This window comes from Lepidochelys kempii, chromosome 1 (assembly GCF_965140265.1).
Source record: "Lepidochelys kempii isolate rLepKem1 chromosome 1, rLepKem1.hap2, whole genome shotgun sequence".
Taxonomy (NCBI): domain Eukaryota; kingdom Metazoa; phylum Chordata; order Testudines; family Cheloniidae; genus Lepidochelys; species Lepidochelys kempii.
In genome coordinates, this window is record NC_133256.1 from 327861344 (window position 1) to 327882230 (window position 20887).

The following is a 20887-nucleotide window of genomic DNA, read 5'->3' on the forward strand; positions in this document are numbered from 1 at the left end:
GCAAGTCATGCCTGACTAATCTAATTGCCTTCTATGATGAGATAACTGGCTCTGTGGATGAGGGGAAAGCGGTGGACGTGTTGTTCCTTGACTTCAGCAAAGCTTTTGACATGGCCTCCCACAGTATTCTTGCCAGCAAGTTAAAGAAGTATGGGCTGGATGAATGGACTATAAGGTGGATAGAAACTTGGCTAGATTGTCGGGCTCAACGGGTAGTGATCAATGGCTCCATTTCTAGTTGGCAGCCGGTATCAAGTGGAGTGCCCCAAGGGTTGGTCCTGGGGCCGGTTTTGTTCAATATCTTCATAAATGATCTGGAGGATGGTGTGGATTGCATCCTCAGCAAGTTTGCAGATGACACTAAACTGGGAGGAGAGGTAGATACGCTGGAGGGTAGAGATAGAATACAGAGGGCCCTAGACAAATTAGAGGATTGGGCCAAAAGAAATCTGATGAGGATTAACAAGGACAAGTGCAGAGTCCTGCACTTAGGGCGGAAGAACCCCATGCACTGCTACAGACTAGGGACCGAATGGCTCGGCAGCAGTTCTGCAGAAAAGGACCTAGGGGTTACAGTGGACGAGAAGCTGGATATGAGTTAACAGTGTGCCGTTGTTGCCAAGAAGGCCAATGGCATTTTGGGATGTATAGGTAGGGGCATTGCCAGCAGATCGAGGGACGTGATCGTTCCCCTCTATTCGACATTGGTGAGGCCTCATCTGGAGTACTGTGTCCGGTTTTGGGTCCCACACTACAAGAAGGATGTGGAAAAATTGGAAAGAGTCCAGCGGAGGGCAACAAAAATGATTGGGGACTGGAACACATGACTTATGAGGAGAGGCTGAGGGAACTGGGATTATTTAGTCTGCGGAAGGGAAGAATGAGGGGGGATTTGATAGCTGCTTTCAACTACCTGAAAGGGGGTTTCAAAGAGGATGGATCTCGGTGGTAGCTGATGACAGAACAAGGAGTAATGGTCTCAAGTTGCAGTGGGGGAGGTTTAGGTTGGATATTAGGAAAATCTTTTTCACTAGGAGGGTGGTGAAACACTGGAATGCGTTACCTAGGGAGGTGGTGGAATCTCCTTCCTTAGATGTTTTTAAGGTCAGGCTTGACAAAGCCCTGGCTGGGATGATTTAGTTGGGGATTGGTCCTGCTTTGAGCAGGGATTTGGACTAGATGACCTCCTGAGGTCCCTTCCAACCTTGATATTCTATGATTCTATGACTTACCATGGTGTCTTCATTGCGGTGAATCGACTGCTGCCGCTCCCCCGTCGACTCTGCCTGCGCCTCTCGCAGCTCTGGAGTTCAGGAGTTGACGGGAGAGTGCTCGGGGGTCGATTTATCGTGTCTAGACTAGACACGATAAATCGACCCCCGCTGGATCGATCGCTGCCGCCGATGTGGCGGGTAGTGAAGACATACTCTTAGAGGTACTAAGATAAGATTGACCAGTATCTGCCCTTCCAACAAGAGAGAGCTTTCAGGAGTAAAAATATAGAACTTCGTATTGAAGCAGTAATGTAAAATTAGAGAAAAAATGAGCCTGAAGACTTCATACCAGTGTTGTCAATTACCGTTGTCATTGCTAATTACCATACTAATACACTTTAGGAAAAAAATATGAAACATAATAACTTCTGAGTAGTATAATGATTCTTACAGTTCAGTTTGCAAGAGGCCACTGTCCATCAGAAGCATAAAAAATCAATACACTATTCTGGTTGATTTAGAGCAGCTGAGCCACCCAGAATCTCCTCTGGGATAATGCTTTCCTTCCGTCCCATACCTGTTGGAGCCACTTGTTTGAAGAAAAAAAACAGAAAAGAAAAGGTGGAATGAAATACAGTAATGGATATTTTTGTGATAATGGTCTTTATGACAAAACAATCAGCTGTTGAATGCTTCTTTCCCTGGCAGCGCACTGAAGTAAAAATCACCCTTGGAAATTTAGAAATTGGAGGGCAGAAGCCAAAGAGACTTTCATTGTTGTCCTCTATGAAACTAGTATATTTTCCTTAAAAAAAAAAAAAAAAAAAAAAACCCTTTAGAATGAAAACTGAAATTTTCTTGGTGGTCGCTCCTACCATTTTCCTTTTGTGGGGGCAGCTTCTACATTAGCATGAAACCAGGGAATGATATATGCTCACAGTCCAAGCATTCTATAGTTGATTATGGACTTACACTTCTTTGGGTTTGGTGGGAGAGGTGGTAGAAATAAATTACATTTTAAGATTGGAAAAAGCTGGTAATATAAATTACTATGTTTGAGATGACAAAACCAAGAATAGAATGTCACTTTTTTTTTTCTTTTGAGGTCACAGTGATATACCATTTGGGGTTGCTGTGACTGCACCTAAAACATCACTTGGAACATAAATATCTTGAATCCATTCTGTCGTATAGTATGAATTGGCCTGACACAAGACTGCTGTGCAATGATTAATCACCCACTTTAGTATGTTATAATCTTCTATTGTATATCACTTCCGGTACCACCTTTCCATGCAGTCAACAACCTAAAAGAGGGAAACTGTTTTCTATGCCCTACTCAGCAAAAGGGGATTATTAAATATTTTTTAATTAAAAGAATTGATGAGAGAAAATTGATTGCAGTACTTAAAATGAATTAAAAGACCATTATGAAAAAATAGTGTGATTTACTAATAGTAAATTGTTAATTGGTCTAGGATACACACAGGACAGTAACAAATGTATCTGATGAAGTTTCAAGTGAGGAGGGACCTGAATCTGGATATCCCTTACGCCGTAATGTAGAACGTGCTTCTAGTGACTGTGCTCTTCGAAGCAGGAAATCCCACCATTATAAGAAACACTACCCTGTGGAGGTATGTTCTTTTCCCAGAAGTCCTTTTTGTAACTGATTTGTCAACATCTCCATTGAGCTTATTTCTTCTGAACACATTCTGGATCATTGGAATTTAGTGGTTATCTTGTCCATTTTAATAATTCCTGACGCTTGTTAAAAATATTCCTGTGAAGTAATTGTCTTTGGGAATCATTGCGATTTGGTGTCCAGTTTGCACAAGAATCACTTTGAACTTAGCATGTTTTTCACTTCTTTGGGTGGGGACAGTTGCACATCAGAGCTTCGCTGCTTTCTATTTTGCCTTCCAGAAGCAGCCCCATTATGCAGCAACCATCTCCTTTGGAGGTGTATTCATCTAGGAAATTAGTTTCCTCTTATGTGAGGAAGAAAGCTTTCTTGCCAGAGATTTAGCAGACTTTCCTAATCTGTTTTGCACTTTTAGTCATTACTATGTTGATGCTAGTGCTTTCTCCATGTCATAGTTCAGACTGAAAAGGAGTACTTGTGGCACCTTAGAGACTAACCAATTTATTTGAGCATGAGCTTTCGTGAGCTACAGCTCGCTTCATCGGATGCATGCCGTGGAAACTGCAGTAGACATTATATACACACAGAGACCATGAAACAATACCCCCTCCCACCCCACTGTCCTGCTGGTAATAGCTTATCTAAAGCGATCATCAAGTTGGGCCATTTCCAGCACAAATCCAGGTTTTCTCACCCCCCCCCCACCCCCATACACACACAAACTCACTCTCCTGCTGGTAATAGCTTATCTAAAGTGATCATTAAGTTGAGCCATTTCCAGCACAAATCCAGGTTTTCTCACCCAACTTAATGATCACTTTAGATAAGGTATTACCAGCAGGAGAGTGAGTTTGTGTGTGTATGGGGGTGGGGGGGGTGAGAGAACCTGGATTTGTGCTGGAAATGACCCACCTTGATTATCATACACATTGTGAAGAGAGTGGTCACTTTGGATGGGCTATTACCAGCAGGAGAGTGAGTTGGGAGGGGGCGGAGGGTGAGAAAACCTGGATTTGTGCTGGAAATGGCCCAACTTGATGATCACTTTAGGTAAGCTATTACCAGCAGGACAGTGGGGTGGGAGGGGGTATTGTTTCATGGTCTATGTGTGTATATAATGTCTACTGCAGTTTCCACAGTATGCATCCGTTGAAGTGAGCTTTAGCTCACGAAAGCTCATGCTCAAATAAATTGGTTAGTCTCCTTTTCTTTTTGCAAAGACAGACTAACACGGCTGTTACTCTGAAAATAGTTCAGACTGCACCCTACCTTCTTTTACCATCATCTCCAATAAGTCCATTAGCCCATATGAGGGGAACTCTGAGCAGACAAGAGAATTTGATTCTACCTACAAGTTCTATTGTGAGTGGATCCACCAATGTGGAGGTTCTCCTGGATATGAGTGTGTAACATTCTTTTCAATTACTCAGAATATGGGGTATGCTATTGAAGCCACAACTGTTGCATGGCAACAAAAGAAGTTCCAATATTTTGATTTAAAGAGCTAGTGAAGTCAAAGAGCAGAGCAGCAACCCAGCACTCCCTTATTGGTGGAGTCCTTCATAGAAATGAAATTCAGATGTGGGGAACCAAATGGAAATAGAATTCTCAGGTGACAACTTGTATCCTTTTGTTAAAGGCGTGCAGGCTTTAAAGCAAACTAGTGAATACTTAGTATTCTAGCTAGGACTGTCAAACAGTTAAAAAAATTAATTGTGATTAATCGCAGTTTTAATAACACTGTCAAACAATAATAGAATACCATTTATTTAAATATTTTTGGATGTTTTCTACATTTTTCAAATATATTGATTTCAATTACAACACAATACAAAGTGTACAGTTCTCACTTTATTTTTATTACACATATTTGCACTGTAAAAAATAAACAGAAGAGATGGTATTTTTCAAGTCACCTCACACGAGTACTGTAGTGCAAGCTCTTTATCATGAAAGTGTAACTTACAAATATAGATTTTTATTTTTTTTATTTTTTTTACATAACTGCACTCAAAAATAAAACAATGTAAAACTTTAGAGCCTGGACGTCCACTAAGTCCTACTTCTTGTTCAGCCAATTGCTATGACAAACAAGTTTGTTTACATTTACAGGAGGTAATGCTGTCTGCTTCTTATCTACAATGTCACCTGAAAGGGAGATCAGGTGTTTGCATGGCACTGTTGTAGCTGGCATTGCAAGTTATTTACATGCCAGATATGTTAAACATGTATGCCCCTTCATGCTTCGATCACTGTTCCAGAGGACATGCTTCCATGCTGATGATGGGTTCTGCTCAATTGTCCAAAGCAGTATGGACTGACACATGTTCATATTCCTCATCTGAGTCAGATGCCACCAACAGAAAGTTGATTTTCTTTTTCGGTGGCTTGGGTTCTGTAGTATCAAATTGTAGTGTTGCTCTTTTAAAATTTCTGACACCATGTTTCACACCTTGTCCCTCTCAGATTTTGGGAAGCACTTCAGATTCTTAAATGTTGGGCTGAGTGCTGTAGCTATCTCTAGAAATCTTATATTGGTACCTTCTTTGCATTTTGTCAAATCTGCAATTAAAGTGTTCTTAAATCGAACAACATATGCTGGGTCATCATCCGAGATTGCCATAACACGAAGTATATGGCAGAATGGGGGTAAAACCATGGAATTCTCCACCAAGGAATTCAGTTACAAATTTAATAAACACATTTTTTTAAGGAGCACCATCAGCATGGAAGCACGTCCTCTAGAATGGTGTCCGAAGGGACATACTAATGTTTAGCATATCTGGCCTGTAAATAACTTGCAATGCCAGCTACAGAAGTGCTGTGGGAGCTCCTGTTTTCACTTTCAGGTAACATTGTAAATAAGAAGCAGGTAGCATTATCTCCTGTAAATGTAAACAAACTTGTTTGTCTTAGCGATTGACAGAACAAAAAGTAGGACTGAGTGGACTTGTAGGCTCTAAAGTTTTACGTTGTTTTGTTTTTGAGTGCAGTTAGATTAAAAAAAGTCTACATTCGTAAATTGCACTTTCACGATAAAGAGCTTGCACTACAGTACTTGTCTAGGTGAATTCAAAAATACTATTTTTTTATCATTTTTACAGTACAAATATTTGTAATAAAAATGATTTAAAGTGAGCACTGTACACTTTGTATTCTAGTGTTGAACAGTGCTATTCAAACTGCGATTAATTCCGGTAATTTTTGTTAATCAAGTTAATTTGTTTTGAGTTAATCACTTGAGGTAACTGTGATTAGTTGACAGCTATAATTCCAGCTGATTCTTTCAAATGTCCTTTACCACCACAGGCTGGATTTATAGGAACAGTGGTTCTTCAAGTAGATGCAGCCATGTATTCCACTAACTGGATCTGGAGAAGTTTGCCTAGCTGCACCTGTAGAGGGGTGATGCTCATGCCTCATGGCCATTGCCCCTCCCCATGCTACATGAGGCAGCACTGCCTGGACACCTCTCAGTTCCTTCTTACCACCTGTGGCTGCAGTCAGAGCTCAGTGTGGTCTTAACCTCACAACCTATCAACTAGTTTAGTTTTTCCCTTGTTTTTGATACTTAGTAGTACCCTGAGGACAGGTCTACACTTAAAATGCTGTATAAGTGCAACTGTGTTGGTGCTGCTGTGCTGCTTCAGTGAAGACACTACTATGCCATTGGGAGAGTGTTTCCTGTCAGCGTAGTCAATCCACCTCCGCAAGAGGTGGTAGCTATGTCAACGGGAGAAGGCCTCCTGTTGACGGTGCTGTCTACACCAGAGGTTAGGTTGGTATAACTGCATCGCTCAGAGATGTGGATTTTTCACAGCTCTGAGCAACGTAGTTATACCAGTGTAAGTTTATAGTGTAAACGTGGCCCTACTGTTAGATTAATATTCGTCATATTAGTTTGTTTTCCTTGGTGATTCCCTCACTGGGTTTAAACATTGTCCTTCATGTGGGACAGTGATCTCCAACAATGATTCCCACCACTCTATCTTGGCAAGGCCCATGTTAAAGAGCATTGTGCGATCTGCAGATTGTTCAAAAAATGGACTCAAGTGGCTCGGGACCTTTGCCTGAAACAGCACATGCTTGAATAGGCCATGTTGAGGGCCTCCGTACTGAAGCAGGCATCTGGTTGAAGATCACCCTCTGATTCTGAGAGTGCTGCTGCTTCATGTTCCAGGGAAGGCGCTTCTCTGAAGAAATGGGTAGCAGGATTGACGCTCATCTTGTGATTGGGATTGAGGCCCTTGGCCCCATGTCTACTGGCCATCAATGGACTTCCATGGAATCGCTGAGATGCTCCTCGGTTGCAGAGATCCTGCTCTTCATCTCGCTTGAAGGCGAGATCACTGGCCAGGTCTGCAGTGGTGACCATCGATCCGCCTCAGGCCCAGGCACTGGCAGTCCTCCTTGTGAAGCTTCCAGAGTCGTCAGCCCTGGAACAGGATCCTGCTTTGGCTCAGTGAAGGGCCTCTCCTTCATCTCTGGATAATTCTGTGCTGCTCTTCCGTACTGAAGGATTTTAAGTGTACTAAGACCTTTTGCAGTGTAACTGCTTCCCTCAGTATCCAAGTGGAGCTCTTCCAAGAGAACACCCATAAATTAGTAGATGTCTTGCAGCCACCTGACCTGGGACAGACGCTCTCCGTATCAATTATGCGCTTCTTAACCGGCTAAGGCCCTCTGGATCACATTGGCTTCAGTGTTGCCTGCAGCTAAGTGATGGAAAAGAGCTATTTCATTCCCGTGCCAGGATTTGAGGGGTTTTACTCCCATTTGGCCCCAAATTTCCTAGTTCCAACTGTGGTGAATGATAGACCTCGGCAGGGCAGGTTTAGGTCCATGCCCAAGGATAGGGACTCTAAATGAGTGGACCTCCTGGGCAGGACACCTCCTCTTCATTACAGATGCGAATTGCTAACCAGCAAGCCTTGCTGTCCATGTACAGTTTTGTTGACTGGACCGCTATATCAAAATTCGCAGACTAGCTGCCCAAAGCCTCGTGAGAGGAATTTTGGGTATTTGTCACTGAAGGCTGCTTGGTGACTAAGACGTCCTTGCAATCTGTGCTGAATGTTGCAGACACCTATGCCAGGGTGGTGGCCTCCCTGGTCACGATGAGGAGGACTTCCTGACTGGAGCAATGCCTGAATTCTGCAATGTCCTGCAAGCCATTAAGAATTTGCCCTTTGGCAGCCAAATGCTGTTTTTAGACAAAGCTGATGAGCTGGTAGAGGGCTACGCTGCAGTCTTTAGGGGTGTATACACCAGTGGTGGGGAAGCATCACTACGGCATTCAACAGCAGCAGCAGACTTCTTTGTCCAGACCACTGTTCCAATCGTTGCTCCTCTCTCCTCATCTCGCTGCTTTTGGGGACAGGCTGGCCTGCTTTCACAATGCTTGGGGCTCGATTATCACTGACAGCTAGGTGCTAAGCACCATCAGACTGGGTTATGCCATCTAATTCCTCTCCACAACCTCCCTCCCTGCCTCTCTTCAAGGACCCCACTCATGAGACACTGCTCCTCAAGCAGGTCTGCGCTCTGCTGGCTTTGGGAGTGAAGGAGGAGGTTCCATCAGAACACTAGGATCACAGCTTCTATTCCTGGTACTTCCTAATACCGAAATCCAAGGAAGGAGTAAGAGCCATCCTCTACCTTTGCAGCCTCAACAAATATATTGGGTAGATGAGGTTCCAAATGGTCACTCTATAGACTATTCTCCCTCAGTGTCTCAGAACAACTGGCTTGCTGCTCTAAACCTTCAGGACGCCTACTTTCATGCAGTGGTTTAGAAAGCTCCTTCAGTTCACCTTGATGGAATGCCTCTTTCAGTACACAGTGTTTCCGTTCAACGCTTTTGTCCCCCTGTTTTTTACCAGATGCATAGTCATTGTTACAACAAATATTAAGAAGAAGGAAATTTACATCTTCCCATATCTGGATGACACTTGACTGAGGGGCCAATCCAGAGATGAAGTTCTTGCTCACATCAGTGCCACTTTATGCTTGCTTGACCATCTGAGTCTCATCCTAAACACTGGAAAGTCAACTTTGACTCCCACTCAAAAGATCAAGTTTATTAAGGCTATATTAGATTCTTTGATGTCAAAAGCATTTCTGCCAACAGACCATTTTCAGATAATTCACCCTCTTTGCCTTAGTTTTCTGTCTCAGCCTTCCATGACAGTTTGGACATGACTGAGGCTCTTGGACTACATATCCTCTTACATGCAGGTGGTCCGGTTTCCAAGGCTGTGCCTTCACTCCTTTCAGATGTAGCTCAGGATGATCTACCATTCTACTTTTCATCCTCTAGACAGACTGGTTTGTGTTCCTCTGGTGGTTCTGGGGTCCTTGTAATGGTGGATTCATCTAGAGCATGTTTGCCAAGGCATTCCAAGGGACAACAGGAAATGTTGTCTGTTCTGTTTTCAAGGGGGGCGTCAGTCCAAGCTGGTGGTCAGCTCTCTTGTACGTCTTTCCCTCAGTGCCAATCATCCCTCAGCTCATCCTTAAACTCAAGCTGGATTGGACCAAGCTTATTCTCATTACCCCAGTGTGGCTGAAATAATGCCAGCTCTCTGACCTTCTTTCACTGTGTATTCAACTTTCCGTACTGCTTCTTCCCTGTCCCAACCTACTCACTCAGAAGCAGGGATTCTAGTTTTCCGTGATAAAAATCCAAAATTTGCTGATTTAAAAATAAATAAATATCTGCTTTTTTAATGCAATTAAAATGGAACACTGAACTTCAGTTTTCATAGCCACAATATATATAGCTATCAGCTGAACACAGTGTTTTATTGATATACAGTAGAATCCCGTTTATCCAGCTCTCCATTATCTGGCTCTCTGTGTTAACCAAACTACTAGCCACCCAGAGCAGACCACCCAAGCTCTGCTGCTGTTGGCCTCAATTAAATATAGCTATTTATAGTTCAGTTAACACGGAGAGCCGGATAACAGAGGCTCAGATAAATGGGGTTCTACTGTAAGTAAATGAGGAAGGAGAGCAGTGTTTGACTGTTCAACAAGTCCTCCTTAACAGTGGAAAACCATCCACCAGGATGGCCTGTTCAGTGAAATGGAAGTGATTTTCAGTGTGGTCATTAGCCTGTGGAATCCAACCAACACTGGCTTCTATCCAGGACATTTTGGACTACCTGCTGCACCTTCAGTCATTGGGGCTTGTGTTCAGTTTATTGAAAGTGCATCTGGCAGCATTATTAACATTTCGTTCTCCAATTCAGAGAAGATCAGTCTTCTTCAATACCATGGTAGCAAGTTTCATTTCTTTAGGTGACAAATCTGAGGAACTGTCCCAGATTGAGGTGTCATTGAGGAGGTTTTGGAACAAATTGATTCACTAAACAGTAATAAGTCACCAGGACCAGATGGTATTGACCCAAGAGCTCTGAAGGAACTCAGATGTGAAATTGCCAGAACTACTAACTGTAGTCTGTAACCTATCATTTAAATCAATTTCTGTACCAAATGACTGGAGGATAGCTAATGTGATGCCAATTTTTAAAAAGGGCTCCAGAGGTGATCCTGGGAATTACAGGCCCATTTGCCCGGTACTGAAGTCAGGCTGAAACTATAGTAAAGAACAAAATTATCTGACATGTAGATGAACATAATTTGTTGGGGAATAGTCAACATGTTTTTTGTAAAGGGAAATCATGCCTCACCATTCTAATAGAATTCTTTGAGGGGTCAACAAGCATGTGGACAAGGGGGATCCAATGGATATAGTGTACTTAGATTTTCAGAAAGATTTGACAAGGTCCCTTACCAAAGGCTCTTAAGCAAAGTAAGCTGTCATGGGATAAGAGGGAAGATCTTCTCATGGATTGATAACTTTGTTAAAAGATAGGAAACAAAGGATAGGAATAAATGGTCAGTTTTCAGACTGGAGAGAGGTGAATAGTGGTGTCCCCCAGGGGTCTGTACTGGGACCAGTCATATTCAACATATTCATAAATGATCCGGAAAAAGGGGTAAACAGTGCAGTGACAAAACGCACAGATGATACAAAACTATTTGAGATAGTTAAGTCCCAGGCAGACTGCAAAGAGCTACAAAAGGATCTCTCAAGAATAGGGACTGGGGAACAAAATAGCAGATGAAATTCAATATTGATAAATGCAAAGTAATCTGCATTGGAAAACATAATCCCAATTATGTATCAAATGATGGGATCTAAATTAGCTGTTACCACTCAAGAAGGAGATCTTGGAGTCATTGTGGATAGTTCTCTGAAAACATCCACTCAATGTGCGGCCTTCATCTACAACCCCTGGTTTCAGGGGAAATTTCATCAAAATTGACATGGTACCCTGAAATGTTTTGATTTCGATGAATCAGCAAATGCTGACAAAAAAAAAGTCCATCTAAATTTTTTCTTTTTTCTGTTAAAATATTGGTATGAATGAATGTTTCTTGATTCTCAGTCATATTTCTATGTTAATTTTATGTACATAACTCAAGCCTCAATTTCCAGTTAGTGGAATACATGGCTGCATCTACTTGAAGAACCACTGCTCCTATAAATCCAGCCTGTGGTGGTAAAGGACATTTGAAAGAATCAGCTGGAATTATAGCTGTCAACTAATCACAGTTAACTCAAGTGATTAACTCAAAATATTTTCTCTTTCACATTTAGAATACTTATGTGGAAGAGGTAGACTGGAATATTTAAACTGTAGTGTGTAATGTAGCCTACAAAGGCAACAGTGAAATTGGAACTGAGTAACTTCAGTTCTTAATAATACTTGTACTGTTTATGGCTGACTTAGAACAACGCTTCCTTAGCTCTCGTCCCCTAACACTCCTACTCTACTTGCGCTACATTGATGACATCTTCATCATCTGGACGCATGGAAAAGAAGCCCTTGAGGCTGGACTAGATGATCATAATGGTCCCTTCTGACCTTAATATCTATGAATTGCACCATGATTTCAACAATTTCCATCCCACCATCAACCTCAGCCTAGACCAGTCCACACAACCGGTCCATTTCCTGGACGCTACTGTGCTAATAAGCGATGGTCACATAAACACGACCCTATACTGGAAACCTACGGACCACTATACTTACCTACAGCTTCCATCCAGGACATACCAGACAGTCCCTTGTCTACAGCCAAGCTCTAAGATACAACCTCATTTGGTCCAATCCCTCAGACAGAGACAAACACCTACAAGATCTCTATCAAGCATTCTTAAAACTACAATATCCACCTGCTGAAGTGAAAAAACAGATTGACAGAGCCAGAAGAGTACCCAGAAGTCACCTACTACAGGACAGGCCCAAAAAAGAAAATAACACAACGCCACTAACGGTCACCTTCAGCCCCCAACTAAAACCTCTCCAGCGCATCATCAAAGCTCTACAACCTGTCCTGAAAAACGATCCCTCACTCTCACAGATCTTGGGAGATAGACCAGTCCTCGCTTACAGACAGCCCCCCAACCTGAAGCAAATACTCTCCAGCAACCACACACCACACAACAAAAACACTTACCCAGGAACCTATCCTTGCAACAAAGCCCGATGCCAACTCGGTCCACATATTTATTCAAGTGATACCATCATAGAACCTAATCACATTAGCCATGCCATCAGGCTCGTTCACCTGCACATCTACCAATGTGATATATGCCATCATGTGCAAGCAATGCCCCTCTGCCACGTACATTGGCCAAACCGGACAGTCTCTACACAAAAGAATAAATGGATACAAATCTGGCATCAAGAATCATAACATTCAAAAACCGGTAGGAGAGCACTTCAGCCTCTTGGGCCACTTAGTAACAGATCTAAAGGTGGCAATTTTGCAACAGAAAAGCTTCAAAACCAGACTCAAACAAGAAACTGCTGAGCTTGAATTAATATGCAAACTAGATACCATTAACCTGGGTTTGAATAGAGACTGGGAGTGGCTGGGTCATTACACATATTGAATCTATTTCCCTACGTTAAGTATCCTCACACCTTCTTGTCAACTGTCTAAATGGGCCATCTTGATTATCACTACAAAACTTTTTTTTCTCCTGTTGATAATAGCTCATCTTAATTAATTAGCCTCTTACTCCACCTTTTCATGTTCTTTGTGTGTGTGTGTATATATATATATAATCTTCTTACTATATGTTCCATTCTATGCATCCGATGAAGTGGGCTGTAGCTCACGAAAGCTTATGCTCAAATAAATTTGTTAGTCCTGTTCTTTTTATGGATACAGACTAACATGGCTGCTGCTCTGAAACCTGTACTGTTTGTTGTTATATTTCCAGTGAAACTGGAAAATTAAAATGAGTGGATTTATTATAGTTGACTTTAGTAATTGGCATTTTAAATAAACAGGGTAGAGTATGTAAACTGAATTAATGCCAGTGTATATCTTAATTGCAGGATACCCCTAAATCAGGTACTAGTTGCAGTTCACGCTGTTCAAGTTCCAGACAGGATTCTGAGAGCACAAGGCCTGAATCGGAAACAGAAGATGTGCTATGGGAAGATCTGTTGCACTGTGCAGAGTGCCGGTCTTCCTGTACCAGTGAGACAGATGTAGAAAACCCTCAAGTTAATCCTTGTGTGAAAAAAGAATATAGAGATGACCCATTTCATCAGGTTGGTGTCCTGTAATTATTTTTATTATCTAATGGAGTACTTGCAACCTGCAGTCCTAACAGCTTTATGAAGGGTTCAGGAGTTAGAACTGGGGAGAGAAACTTACTTTAAATGAAAATAACAGAAATTAAATGCTGAATTAGTAGCAAAGTTCTGATTTAAATCCTTTAAAACATGGAAAATTTTACCATGGGAGATGTAGTCCAGCTAGGGAGCCTAGTCCATAGAGGGAATATGGGGGTCATGAAGCACCAAAAGTACAACTCCTATAAGGCACCACAGCTTTTAACTTGCTTCTAACTCAGCATAACTTTAACATATTTTATTTTAGGTTAATTTTTTGTTTTAAGGGCAATATCTATTAATGGATGAGTGTAAGACAGTCATACAATTCATGAATCACATGATGAGCAGAGCTATTATACTTCATTACTGCAGTGCAGATTTAGGAAACTAATCTTTGAATTAGACACAGATCAAACAGGACTTTTTTAGAGACATTCTTAGTTTACATAGTTTATGGGACTGTAAATGAATATTTGTATACATTCACATGCATATTTAGAGAATATGGGCATTAAGTGTTTAAAATTCATCAGTTTCTCTAAAATATATATTCTGTTTTCTAATGATTAATATTGTAATTTTGGTTCTTATGATTTGCGTATACTTCCTAAACAGTTATTTTTAAACAAATACAGTAGCTGTGTTGTTAGAACTTAAAAAAAAAATGAAAAAATAACTTTCCAATATAAACTGAATATTTTAATTTGCATATTAACAAATTTTGCATTTTAACAAAATTTTGCAATTTGCATTTTAACAAAAATGGAGATTGCAGTTTAGCTTTTAGTTTTACTATTTACTATCTTTTGTTCTATTTATAGTTACACTTTGCTTAAATTTCAGATCAAGAATAAAATAAGGAAACTTACAATAGAATGGTATTATACCAGATGTGCTATCTTTACTTTTCTGCAGATGTTTGTTTTTGCACAGAAAATGTTCATTTGTGCATTTAAAAAAAAGAGTGCTCCCAGTGGTTTTTACTCCATGAAAAGAAAATCCTTTATCTTTTTTTTTAAATTTCACTCCACTCTGTCCCTGCAACTAACCAGATTTAAAGGTCATTTTAGTAATGTAGTTCACTTTCTGTTTAGTAACACTGAAGATTTGACCAGTGAGTGAGTAGTAATCCAAATGAATAGTAGGAAAGCCATTCTGTGAAAAGATCTAGCTTTAAACAGTTAAAAAAATTAGCTGTAATTTTATTACAAGGCAAACTAGTAAGCTATACTCTTTCAGTATTCTTTTTAAATTTCTTCAATTAGAGGGAGTATTACGCCATTGTTCAAGTGTTTTTATAGGCCAGTGTTTCTCAAATGCAACCACTGTGGCCGCATGCAGCCACCAGGAGCTTTTTGTGCAGCCACAGGCTCCTGTGTTGTCATTGGGGAGGCAAAGCAGTGTTAACAAACATACACTTTTCATAGAAACAGACTTATGAGCTAGCCAGTCTTTTTTTTAAAAAAAAGGGAGGTGCGGGGGGGCAAAAGAAACAAGAAAAAGACAAGACCATGCAAAGCAAATTATTTGTTTATATTGTGTTTTGGTCCACTAAAGAATAGAGACAACTGTACATTATTTTTATTATTGAGTGCAATAAAAACCTACGTAAATTATGATTTAGACATGTATATGTGCATATTTATTGTTCTAAAGTTAATAAAGTATTTTAGGAAAAATTGTCAGAGCGGCCACCAGCAAGAGTTGGTGGCCACACTCTGAGGCCACCAAAATTTCTTGTGAGAACCCCTGGCTCTTCATATTCACATTCGGGGTCATTCCTCAGCTTCAACTTGGTCTTATTGTTACCAGTCTTTGCCAGCCCAGCTGTTCCTTGGTTTAGGCTAGGGGTCTCAAACACGCGGCGGCCCGTGAAGTTATTTCCTGCAGCCCTCCATAGGCGCTGACTCCATTGGCAGCCAAGCTCCGTTCCCTCCACCCCCCTTCTTTCCCTCCCTGAGCGCACCGCGTCTCCGCTCCTCTGCCTGCCTCCCAGTGCTTCCCGCCACCAAACACCTGTTTGGCGCCGCTTAGGACTTTCCATTTCCAGGAAGGGGGAGAGTAGCAGGGATGTGGTGCGCTTGGGGAAGGAGGCGGAAAAGAGGAGGGGCTGGGGCGGGGATTTGTAGAAGGGGTTGGAATAGGGGCAGGGAGGGGCGGAGTTGGGGTGGGGACTTTGGGGAAGGGGTTGGAATGGGGGCAGGGAAGGGATGGTAAGAAGTGGGGCAGGGCCACATGGACTAGATGAGCAGCCTGAGGTATGAAGTTCAGCATGTATGATTGATTGTTTGTGAGTAGTTGGGAAGAATGTTTGTTAAAAGTGGCAACATATTTTGCATGAATAGTTACTTTAAAAAGTTCATGCCATTACAGCTATGTTGATAGACTGTTAGTGTAGATCGTCATCAGTGTTACTGACCACATAAGGAATAGTTACAGGTGTTTATATTTTGCTAAAACTCCTCTTCACATTACAGTTTTTAAAAAGTTAATACATTGACTTTTAATAGCATACTATATTACTCTTCCTTTTTTTCATTTTTGACTATACTTTTGTATCGTTGTATGAAAAGTTTTCAGTGATGCGGCCCTCGAGCCAATGTACTAGTCCTCAGGTGGCCCTCGTGGTGATTTGAGTTTGAGATACCTGGTTTAGGCTATGTCTACGCTTATGATGGTGTGTAACGTACATATGCAGCACACACCCCTAGCACAGGTGTGTGTATATAGCAGTGAAGACAATGAGGCAGTACTTACATGTGTAAAGGCACACCACAACTTCAGAGTATATATCCTACACAGCTCTTTACACACCCAAACAGTGCTTCCCTTGTCTACACTGATATTTTTAGCAGTCTAACATCCTGCTGCTAGAGCCTTTCCATGGTCCATTGTCTCTCATCCTGCTGCTGGAGCTTTTCCCCGCTGCAGAGAGCTGCCAGAGTTTTTTCCTGTCACAGTGGGTAGCAACAGGGAAAGTCTCTGGCAACTTCCCTCTGCCTCCTCCCTGCCACAGCTTTTCATGGCTGTGTGTAGCTACATGCTGCAGTGTGGACACAGCCTGCTTTACTACAGCATGTACCTTAACACACCTTACATACCACTGCCAGTATAGATAGGGCCTTAAAGTACACCAATGTCAGTGTCTTTGCGGGCGTTGTTCTGAAAGAACCAGGTTCTCCAAGATCACCAGCACTTCCAGACATTTTGTTACTCTGTAGCCTTCCCAAGCTGTATTTTGGGGTAAGGCATTTTCAGAGGTAAAGCATAGCTGTGCCAACAAAAGCCCCAAATATAGACTGTTTTGCAAGCATAGCTGCATTCCCAATAGGAGCATTTGCCAGTATTCCTACACCAGTAAATCACTCCAAGTGTAGATATAACATAGACATAGCCTTAAACTTCTAAAAAGCTCCAGATAGCATAAATATATTAATGACATCTCAACCTTCAAACATACAAAACCAAAAAATGAAATCATAATGGGTGATTTCAACTATATACATATTGCATGGGTAAATGTCATCTTAGGGCATGATGCAGAGAAAATTTCTAGACACCGTAAATGACCGCTTCCTGTAGAAGCGAGTCCTGGAACTCACAAAGGCAGAAGCAATTCTTTATTTAGTCCAAGAAATAACTATAGCTGAACAGCTCAGTAATAGGGACCATAATGTAATTAAATTTAACATGCTTGTAGGAAGGGAAAATATTAAAAACAACAACAAAACACCACTTCAATAACATTTAACTTCACTTATGGAAATTAAAAAGAGTAGTCACAAGGGTAAAAGGCCTGCAAGCAGCACAGAGACTATTTAAAAACATCATCATAAAGGCTCAGATTAAATGTATATCCCAAATAAAAAAAGACAGTAGAATGAAAAGAATGCCACCATGGTTTAATAGCAGAGTAATGGGGACCATTAGAGGCAAAATGGCTTCCTTTAAAATTTGGAATTCAAATCCTAATGAGGAAAATAGGAAGGAGAACAAACTCTGGCAAGTAACTCGTAAAAATGTAATGCAGACCCAAAAAGAATTGGAGAAGCAACTTGCTAAAGATAAAAAAATTACTGTTAGTTTTTGCAAGTACATCAGAAGCCTGCCATTTAGGCAGTGGGGCCGTTATATGACAAAGGTGTTAAAGAAACCTTCAGGGAAGAAGGCCGTTGCAGAGAAGCTAAATAAATTCTTTGCATTGGTCTTCACTGCAGAGGATGTGGGGGAGATATCCACATTGGAGCTATTCTTTTTGGGTGAAAAATCTGAAGTATTGTCCCAAATTGATGTATCAGTTGAAGATTTTTTAGAATAAATTGACAAATTAAGTGCCGGATGACACTTAAGGACCAGATGATATCCACCCAATAGTTCTGAAGGAACTCAAATATGAAATTGCAGAACTACTGACTGTAGTATGTAACCTATCACTGAAATCAGCCTCTGCACCGGATGACTGGAAGGTAGAAAATGTAACACTGATTTAAAAAAATAAATAAATAAAAAGAAGGCTTCAGCAGAGATCCTGGTTGAGCTGAACTTTAGTACTGGGCAAACTTGGTAAAACCTATAGTACCGAATAGAATTATCGGACACCTACATAAACACAATATGTTGGGGAAGAGTCAACACAGCTTTTGTAAAGGGAAATCATGCCTCACCAATTTACAGTAAAAGCTGTGTTAGCTGGCACTTTACCAATTGGAAAGCTCTATAAACTGGCATTTTGGGAGGGGGCTCTAGGAGGGAGTTGGGGTGCGGGAAGGGGTTCAGGGTAAGGGGTTGGTGCAGGAGGGGTTTTGGGGTGCCGGATCTGGGCGGCACTCACCTCAGGCGGCTCCCCGCAAACGGTGACATGCTGCTGCTATCTGGAGGCATGGCCAGGTGGTTCTGCGCACTGCCTCTTCCTGCAGGCGCCGCCCCTGCAGCTCCCACTGGTCACAGTCAATACTCCTAGGCAGAGGAATGGTGACAGGGGTTCCATGCTCTGCAGCTCCCATTGACTGGGGAACGTTACCAATGGGAGCTGTGGGAGCCGGTGCCCACCTAGGAGCAGCAGGGACATGTCACTGTTTGCAGGGAGCCGCCCAAGGTAAACACCGCCTGAATCCGGCACCCCAAAAATCCTCCTGTGCCCCAACCCTCTGCCCTGAGCCCCCTCCTGCAACCAAACTCCCTCCCAGAACCCGCTCCTCCTCCCTCACCCCAGCCCTGAGCCCTTTCCTACACCCAAACTCCCTCCCTTTTAGTTAACCACAATTTTTGATTTACTGGCACCCCCCATTTCCCTGAACATGCCGGGTAACAAAGCTTTTACTGTATTAAAATTCTTTGAGGGAGTCAACAAGCATGCGGATAGAAGTGATCCAGTAGATACAGTATACTTGGATTTTCAGAAAGCCTTTGACAAGGTCCTTCACCAAAAGCTCTTAAGCAAAGAGGGAAGGTCCTCTCTACTGGGAGGACCAGTAACTGCTTGAAAGATGGGAAACAGTCAGTTTGCACAATGGAGAGAGATGAACAGATTCTTCTTTGAGTGCTTGCTCATGTCAATTCCATTCTAGATGTGTGCATGACCTCATGCACAATTGTCAGAATTTTTTGCCTTAGCAGTATCCATTGGGCCAGCTGTGGGGCCATCTGGAGTGCTGTGCTCATGCACCAGTATATGAGGCACTGCCGGCACGACAACCACTTAGTTCCTTCTTGCCGCGTAGGTCGGAGCGCCTTCCCCTTGCCTCCGAAGTGGATAGTGTTTTTTCTAGTACCTGTTGTCTCTTCTCTTTGTATATAGCTGTTAGTTAGTAATTAGGAGTTAAGTTGTAAGAGTTAGCAAGTTAGAGTCCTTGCAGGCACTTTACCCCGGAGAGGGCATGCCCCAGCCTCCAGGTTTCAAGCCCTGTTCAGACTGCAATAGACCTGTGCCTGTTAGCGACCCCCATGGCAGATTCCTAAAGTGCTTGGGAGAGTTGCACACAAAGGACAAGTGTTGAATTTGCAAAAACTTTCGTCTCAGGACTCAAAAGGAGTGGGACATTTATCTGAGGGCCCTCCTCATGGAGCCCATGCTTTGTCCAGTCTTGGAGCCTTCCTCCTCTAACTCCACGCCAAGCACCTTGGCGTTGGTGAGGAGGACACCGCTGGCACTGGGCTCCGCCCGGCACCGCTCCCCTTTGCTGGTGCCCAAGAAGTGCCTGAAAAAGCGAGGCTCCCTGGCACCAAGCAAGAAAGGATAATGGGCGCTGGGCAAAGGACCCAGTTCAGGCTGCCTGCTCATTCCAGAGCCTCAAGGGAGTGCCTCTCCATCTGGACTCCCCAGCCCCTCTTTCCCTCCCCCCCAGGGATCCGACTCTTGGGAGCATTAGGGGACCCAGTTACCTGGTAGTGCCTTTGACGTCTGAGGCCCTTCTGGTGGCTAGGGACCAGAGAGCCTTTCCAGTGACGCCTGAGCCATGTACGATGTTGGATGTGCCTAAGGCTCCCCACGCTAAGGGCAAATCAGTCATGGGACCACCTCAGAGGGCAGTCAAATGCTGTCAGTCCCCAGAGCAGAGGCAGCGCTCCCCGACTCCATGACCGAGGTCTCTGGTCAGACAGTCCAGGTTGCTGGCACCACGGTCTTGGTCTCCACCAGCACAGCACAGATCACCCGCAGTGAGGCACCGATTGTCCTCCCACCAGCTGATGCCCCAGCGCAGGTCTCCATCCGTGCATCATTCTCCACTGGTATGGGACCGCTTACCTTTGCAGCACCGATATCTACGTCCCTGGCACCAGTCCTCAGAGAGGTGCCAATCACCTTATTCGAGGCACTGCTCTGCCGCTCCTAGTATCAGCTGCCAGACCCAGGCATCTACAGTTCCACCTTGGTCACCGGAAGAGGACTTTAGCCCCTTGCCACGGCAGCAGCGACCCCTGTGGGTACCAGAGACTGTCTTGGCTCCTGCAGTGCCAGCATGGCAGCAGAGGCCAGTGGCCAGTCCAATGGCCTTATTGAAACGTGTGGGGCATGCCGGCGATGCTGATGCCTTTCTCGCACCAGTCCTCCCTTGTGGCTTCGGAGAAGCAACTCCCTCCACCGACGGTATCAAGTTTGGTGCGCAGCACAGACTCTGATGCTGGGGTAGAGGAGTTGGTGTGCACTCCAAGGGAGCCCTCCCCTATGGGGGACAGTTCTCCAGGCCCTTCCACAGTGGTGCAATCATCATCCTCATCACCAGATGAGGCAGTAGCGGGGCCTTCACATGCTAGTTTTCCCGATGACTAGAGAGCACCACGCCATGCTTAAAAGGGTGGCTTTGAATTTGGGCTCAGAAGTG

General features: G+C 43.0%; 1 protein-coding gene across 10 annotated transcripts in view; it reads left to right on the top strand.

Moving 5' to 3' along the window:
• The window catches only part of PHTF2 (putative homeodomain transcription factor 2), a 187678-nt gene that overhangs the window by 127458 nt on the left and 39333 nt on the right, over positions 1–20887 (top strand). For 9 of the 10 annotated variants that reach the window (XR_012156838.1, XM_073328591.1, XM_073328595.1 and 6 more), the window contains 2 exons: positions 2693–2851; positions 13281–13499. Coding sequence is in view for 9 of the 10 variants with exons in the window: in XM_073328591.1 (XP_073184692.1) it covers positions 2693–2851; positions 13281–13499 (378 nt within the window). In the remaining variant the exon portion in view is untranslated. The remainder of the gene's footprint in view (positions 1–2692; positions 2852–13280; positions 13500–20887) is intronic. The other variant, XM_073328594.1, reaches the window with a different exon arrangement.